This window comes from Micropterus salmoides, unplaced genomic scaffold, assembly GCF_014851395.1.
Source record: "Micropterus salmoides isolate LMB-PRFRI ecotype aquatic unplaced genomic scaffold, ASM1485139v1 Ms_hic_scaffold_5, whole genome shotgun sequence".
NCBI lineage: Eukaryota > Metazoa > Chordata > Actinopteri > Centrarchiformes > Centrarchidae > Micropterus > Micropterus salmoides.
In genome coordinates, this window is record NW_024044237.1 from 18,011,185 (window position 1) to 18,018,238 (window position 7,054).

Sequence of the window (7,054 nt, forward strand, 5' to 3'; positions counted from 1 at the left end):
ACTGTATGATCCCCCTTTGTCATGCATGCAGACTCTCACCTGTAATGGATTGCACATCACCAGCAACATCTGGATACATCTTTGAAAAAGTAGAAACAGATGAGTTTAGAAATATGTAAGCAACACTGAATGTTGGAAGAGTCATGCGTCACACCATCATTTCCATCTCTTTCTTCTCTGCCGTTCTTTCTGTTCAACATCTCTTTTCCTTATTGGGTGATTACTCACACTGCTGGGTGTGTGGCTGGCACGGCGACTTGACATACAGACAGGCAGATGTCCAGGGATCGGCAGACAGACAACACCCAGAACAGTATTTATTGTTACGCTACCAGCCTTCTGTCCAAACCCACTTTCTGACCCGTTTGTGACTTTCGCCACACCAAAATCTGGCCTCCAAATGACCTGATTGGACCGTGGCGAAATGGCAAACATGCCGAGACGACTAGAACATGTTTTGGTTTGGACATCTAAGGGAAAGGGCTGGCTTATTTGGCTGCTCGGTGTATGTAGACAGCTGGGGCTGGACTACAGGTGTACACTCCGCTATGATGTGGCTTTGGACAGCAGCTGACTGTGGTTACATTTAGAGATGCTATGAATAAGTGAGAACATGAGCTACTAAAACGTGAGGAAAGATGATTTATGGTCGAATCAACTGATGAGGAGTAGCTGTGGTGAAGTAGCATGTAGAAGTACTGTGCATTGTCTGTATGAAGATATAACGTTTATGGATTATTTATTTCTTACTTATCCTTCTGACTATCTGGGCATTTTGAGGCAGTTATGATTGAAGCAGCTGGTTACAGTTACAATTAAAATTCTTCTCACTTCATCACATAGCTTAATTGAAGTTTAGACCTTGACCTTGGATGTATCAAATGTTATTTACAGCTTTAGTAAGGGAGTGATTGTGTTGCGCAAAATCTATTCTGGCAGTCCTTGAACTGCTCCGAATTAGTGGCTGAAGACTTGATGAAGTTCAGAACCAACTGTGTGGGTTGAAAAGCAATTCTACGAATTTTGTCTTTCCCCACCTCATCTTTTGCTATCTCTCTACATGCCTTTTCTTTTTCTCTCTCTGTCTCTGCTGCACTCTCTTTCTCTGACTTGTTGTCCTCCCTATCTTTCCTCTACCTTATCTCTCCCTCCCCGTCGCTCTGTCCACTCTACCTTTCTCCTATCATTCCCTGCCTCCTATCTTCCTTTATGTTTGGGGTTAGCAGGGTGACTCCTCCACACTGCCATGGGCAAGCACACAGATGTGCAGAGTGTATGTGTGTGTACAGGAGGGGCAGGCAGCTGACAGCTGGGCCAAAGAAAAGACATACGTGCTGCTGAGAGAAGGCGATAGTGAGGAGGAGAGAGAGGTAGACTGAAAAGTACACAAAGGGATAGGGAGAGGGCAGGACAGAGGAAGGTGATGTAAGAATAAATAGAGGGGAGATTAAGCAAGAGAAGGCTGACAGATAATAAAAGAAGTGATAGATAAAATCAGAAAGAATGTGCAGATGCACAGATGTGAGAAGGAAGAGAGAGGGTCAAAAAGACTAATGTTACATCTCAAAAGAAGGAGGAGGAAAAAGTGGCAAAATGAGAGACAGTAGTGTAACCACAGAGTGTGGTCTGGCGTGAGAAGTAGACAAAAAGATAAATAATGGGAATGAAAGAGGAGGAGGCGTTCAACTCATGCACGTCGTAACACATGTCACTGCCTCATGACTAACATACACAGATATACCATCTTGCTTCCCTTCTCCCCTCTTTCTCAACATTTCTGAGTTGCTCTAATAGATGCAGATATCCCAGGCAATGCACTAGAGTGTTGGCCCTCACATTTTGCCTGCACAGACGAAAAAACCTGAGCGCCTGTGCATTGTGAGGACTCTCAGCTGTTAAAACACCACAGCTGCACTGCCGCCGAGGACACTGCAGGAAAAGTGCCTCAGCACTGGATTCCCCCGCTCCCACAAAAACCACAGACACTCCATATTATGCCAGCCACAGAGAGAAAGAGAAGGAGAGAGGGAAGAGGGAGACAGGATCAGCCGTGGGGTGGGGGAGGGATGAGAAAACGAGAGAATAAGAGAGTGCCGAGTAAAAGTTGGGGAGAGTAAAGACAGAAGGAGGTATGGAGAGAGGGAAAGCCCGGTGCGCTTTGGCCGGCTGCCAAAAAAAGCAAGGGTCTGACATCATAAACCTGCGTCCCAGCAGATCTACCATATGGAGGCTGCGGTTAGACTAGCAGGCCTCAGCACCGAGGACTGGGCAGCAGCGTGGAGTGAGAGCGGTCAGCCTGGTGGGACTCAGCACAGTGCGGCGGTTTCAGCTGTGTGTAGCAGTGGTTAGCGTGGTAGGCCAACACTGGAGTAGTGGGCTTCGGGGCGATGCAAGAGTTTCAGATGTTCAGCAGTGGGCCCTCGGTGAAGAATAGTGGTTAGGCCAGTGGGCGTGTGAATGGTATCAGCAGTAATAGGGCTCATGGCGAAGCAATGGTTAGGGAAGCAGAGGGCCTCGAGCTGTGGCTTCAGATGAGCAGTAACAGGTTGCAGTAAAGAGCCTTGGCTTTTCTCACTAGCTAAAGACTTCCAGTATGATCATGTTGGTAAAACAGCATGGATGAAGTGAGGTGGCTGTGGTAAAACTGATAGGCAAGAGGGAAATGAATGGAGAGACAATTGGCTCTGAAAGACCAAATCTAAAACCAGCAGACTAAACAGTTAGACTGCTCCTCCTCGGATACTGCCAGGGGCGCCATCATTCATCAGTTATAAATTCATACTTTTTATCTGAGCAAGTATCTGTGGAAAAATGGGGTATAAGCAAGACAAGAAGACAGATGTAGGCAGTTAGGTGGGTAAGTGGAGAGAGTGTGAGGGAGACACAGACGAAGAGAGAGAAAGTCAGGCAGACACCATCAGCAGCACACACCCTGCCCAGGTTGTGTGAGGAATGAGAAGTATCTGGAGATGACTGCCATCTGGGAGAAGTACAGCCGACACAAAGAAAGAAAAATAAATGCCTTGGCTTTTAACAAGACACACCTCGAATGGGCAAACTCAAGCCCCCTGAGTCTGCATCCTCCTCCCTTAGATTTGCTCTTGGCACTTTATCATTTTCCTATCCCACTAGATAAAGCCGGTGTTATTTGACTCAACTTCTGAAATATTTTCAATAGGGGGGGAAAAAGCATTTTCTTGGCGATGGGAAAATGGCCTTTTCTAAGCTTGCTTGGCCATCTCTGAAGTAAGTGCAGATGGTGATGGAGATGTTTATGGCAGGTTTTATGAGTAACAGGGCCCTGACTCTGACCCAGTGACCCTGAACTGTCAGCCAATCAAAACAGGGCCCTTCCATGGCATGTTTTCTATGTGGACTGATGAGGAGTGATGTAATTTTAGACACTGCCACTTCCTCTCCATTATCTTCAGCTGTACCTAGGCCTGTCATAAAACTAGTTTAAACAACTGCAGAAAAAGATAAGATGATACATGATAAAGTGATAAAAGGGACTTACAAGACGGTCAGCGTGGAAAGAAGGGGCCACATTGCTTCCCCCCTCCACTATGGAACTTGGCCCAGAGACAGTCTCCTCGCTTGGTCTGAGCCAGTCCGATATTCTGGAGAGTTCCTTCTGTGGGATGTTGTGCAGAGTCAAAGAGTCAACGGACACTCCCGTTGGCATCGGCGGCGGTGTGCCCCGGTTCCCCCGGCGTGGGTAAATGTGCGGTCGCGGACAATGTGGGGTATGAGGCCGGGGTAACTGTGCCACTGTGACCGCCGGGCAACCTCTAACAGCTGTCCAGACTGGTGGAGAGACGGATGGGCGTGTGTGTGTGGGGGGGGGGCTTTTAAGGCTGCGCGTCCCCGACAAGGAGAGGAACAGGTGAAAGCGCGCTCACGCGTCACAGATAACCAACTCCAAACGACCTTGTTGACCCTCAGAGTGATGCTCGGCCCTGTGGATAGATGTGGTGCGTGCGTAATATTCTGCGTAATCCAATGCGTAACGTTTCAGCGCGACAGCAAGCTTCTGGTCTCCAAAATGAATTTTGTACTAGGTGAGATGTTAAAAGTAAGTGGTGCAGTGTTTGTTCCGGCACAGACTGGAGCAGGAGGCAGGTTTAGTCCCAGCAGAGCAGGGTCAGGAGCTGTTTGAGGTGGGCTACCTGGGCTGGCTGATGGAGCAAACGGCGGGCTGGAGACGGGGGCTCTGCGGGCGCAGGGTAATGCAGGGCGGCCTCGGTCATGACTGCGCCCCAACGCTGGCTCAACGGGTCTGTGGCTCAGGTGACACCGACCAACTGTGTCCGACGGGGAGGGTGATAAGGTCCCGGAGCGGTCCAGCTCAGAGGGGTATATGGAGAGTGCTGAATGAGAATGGGAGGGGATAATAAAGGGGAAAGAAAGACGGGGGAGGGAGGGGTGACTGGAGAGGATGGGAACAGCTGTGACTGGGTGGCGGACTCAGCCACCCGCGACACAGTGAGGAAATAACAGCCGCACTTTGCACCTGATTTTCCGGACTTCCCCGCTCGCCTCAGCCGCTGGTTACCGCCTGCCTGCAGTAGTCCTCCCTGCACCCTCTCGACACAATACCAGCCAAAACACAGCACGATGACATCACCTCCAAAATGTTTGAAGGGGGAAAATGCAATCCGATCTTTTTATTTATTTTTTTAAACGTAGAAAGTTTAAGCAGTTTCTCTGAAGGGGGGAAAACACGAAAGTCGCCTCGTTCCGAGAAAAACGAACTCCCCGCTGCAAGAGTAGAGGAGTCGAGCTTGCCAGTTTCAGAAGAAATAAAAGTTAAAACGGGCGCTCTGGAAACGTGTTTACCCCAAAGCACAATGACAGATCGACTCACTGTCCAGAACCTGCACCGTCCCTCTTCACCTTAAATTTGCCTCCCTGCTTCATTCAGACACTAGAGGAGAAAAAGCAAAAAGCCGTGCGTTTTTTTTATCCACTTCACTGGTGTTCTGCAGATCCTTCTCCCTTTCAGAAATTCCATAAAAAGCTCTTCTTGAGGGGGGCTGCACAGGAGAGGCGCGTCGGCAGGCACAGACCTCACTCCAAGAAAAACCAGAACAAGATTTTAACAGACGCGGATCAATCCTCCCTCCTCTCTTCACTCCCTCCCACCTCTCTCTCTCTCTCTCTCTCCCCCCCTCCACCCCCCTCTCTCTGCCTCACACACACGCACATGCACACTTATTGGATCAAAATGGGATTAGTCAGTCGCTATGCGATTCCGACCCAACTTACACTGCAAAAAAAAAACAATTTTAACAAGTGTTCCGATCTGAAAAAAGATAATGTCACTTGTGTGCACAATGCAAAACAACTTTTTTTGGACTGTTATCTGCGTGGATCTTCTTTGTTTCAACTCATATTTTGTTTGTGCAAATTCCGGAATCAAGTAAAATGCATTGGAAACAATTTGAATGATGTCATGTTGTCGGGAGGAATTCAGTCGTTTCCAGAAAATACGAGTTTAATGTGCATTTCAGAACAAATGAACTGGGCTCTTTAAAATGCCTCTGACCGAAAGTGGCAAAATCGTTTTCAGTTTTGAACTGAAAATATCATAAAACAAAGACACCTGCGTCAGTCAAGTGAACATCTTTCTTAAAACCAAGCGGACTTCTTGCCCACCATTATCTCCCCTGAAGATAAACTCATCCCTGCAGCCTCAGTGGCCCCAAAATTATGATGGAGAGTGGAGGGCAGTGCGCACAGGCACAGGCACACACACACACACGCACGCACTTCAGAGTCGCCGCGCTTTCAAGTGATGTATTTTGACTCCCCATTTCATAACTTTTAAGTTAAACCTTAAGAGGGAAAAATGAAACGGAGAATGAGAGACAGTCGGGAGGGCGGTATGTAAGCACGGACACGGATCCAAAACGAACATTTCTCAGGGATTTCGGCAGCAACGCCCGCTCTGCGCTCCCAAAACTCCCTCTCACCGCCGCACAACCGCAGACGGTCAGCCAAGCCAACACAACACTCCTGCCATACCTTTCATTCACACACACACACACACCAGCGCACAGAGAGAGAATAGAGGGAAAGAAAGTACGTGTGTGTGTAATAGAAGTGGGAGGGGGTTGGCCTCAAACATCAGGGACAGTTATCTTGGCTCCAGTTGTAGGCTTATTCTTTTCAACATTGTACTTTCAAATCACACACACACACACACACACACACACACACACACACACTTCTGCAACTGGACAGGGTTGAGCTGGGCTGGGTAGAGGTACTGTGGTTGAATGCCTTTCCAGTCATGCTCCATAGACAAGCCTCTGGCCTTCTTTCCTACTACTGGCTCTCTCTGTCTTTGCACCTGTGTCTCGGTGCTTTTTCGCTGCTCACCATACTGCTGCAAGGGACACAAGTGTAAATGTTGTGGAGAAGGATTTGAACCACATTCTGGTGATGAGGTATGGGCCTGTCTGGTAATCCTAAACCCAGATGGAAGAGTTCAGAACAGGGAATGTAGCACATCTCGGTACAATGGTAGAGTAACAAATAGCAGGCAGATGAGCCCAACTCTGTTCACATCCTTTACACAAAAGTAGAAGATTTAGATAGTTAGTTAGTAGATTTTCCAAAAGGATGCTGAGATAATAATCCAGTTGTAAATCTGTAAAATATCTGTTACACTAAGATTCCTCCTTGAAACAAGAGTTAGTGTATCTGGCTGAGCCGTGTGAACATACGTTTTGGTTGAAAAACAAAAAGGAAATAAAAGGACTTAAATTAAGCCCCATTCACATCTGGAGCCATAGACAGTTTTTAATAACATATTGTTGCTCAAACATTCATACCTCAATTGCAACTGTGATTTGTTCCTCACTTAACACATGCAAGCAAGTCTTAAAATGACTTACAGCTTGCTCCTGCTGTGAAGTTGATGAAGGTTACAGATGTTTGACAGGTGTCTCAACTTGCAGAAAGGTGGGATTTCATGCAACCAAAGCATTACCTGCATTTACAAAGTTAGGGGCGAAAAGATTTGAAACCAGCCAGGCATCCTCTTCCT

The 7,054-nt window shown here is 47.6% G+C and overlaps 1 protein-coding gene and 1 long non-coding RNA gene across 4 annotated transcripts in view; both read right to left on the minus strand.

Annotated features, from left to right (window-relative positions):
• The window catches only part of fgf18a (fibroblast growth factor 18a), a 9,504-nt gene extending 4,433 nt beyond the window's left edge, over positions 1-5,071 (minus strand). Inside the window, exons 1-2 of one of the 3 annotated variants that reach the window (XM_038700031.1) lie at positions 3,518-5,071; positions 40-79 (exon numbers count right to left, since the gene is read on the minus strand). In XM_038700031.1, the coding sequence (XP_038555959.1) occupies positions 40-79; positions 3,518-3,549 (72 nt within the window). In that variant the 5' untranslated portion in view covers positions 3,550-5,071. The remainder of the gene's footprint in view (positions 1-39; positions 80-3,517) is intronic. The other 2 variants (XM_038700030.1, XM_038700029.1) reach the window with 2 other exon arrangements.
• LOC119889154 overlaps positions 1-5,186 on the minus strand; it is a 13,519-nt gene extending 8,333 nt beyond the window's left edge. Inside the window, exon 1 of the long non-coding RNA XR_005442017.1 lies at positions 5,146-5,186. This is a non-coding gene — a long non-coding RNA (uncharacterized LOC119889154). The remainder of the gene's footprint in view (positions 1-5,145) is intronic.
• Positions 5,187-7,054: the final 1,868 nt, after the last annotated feature.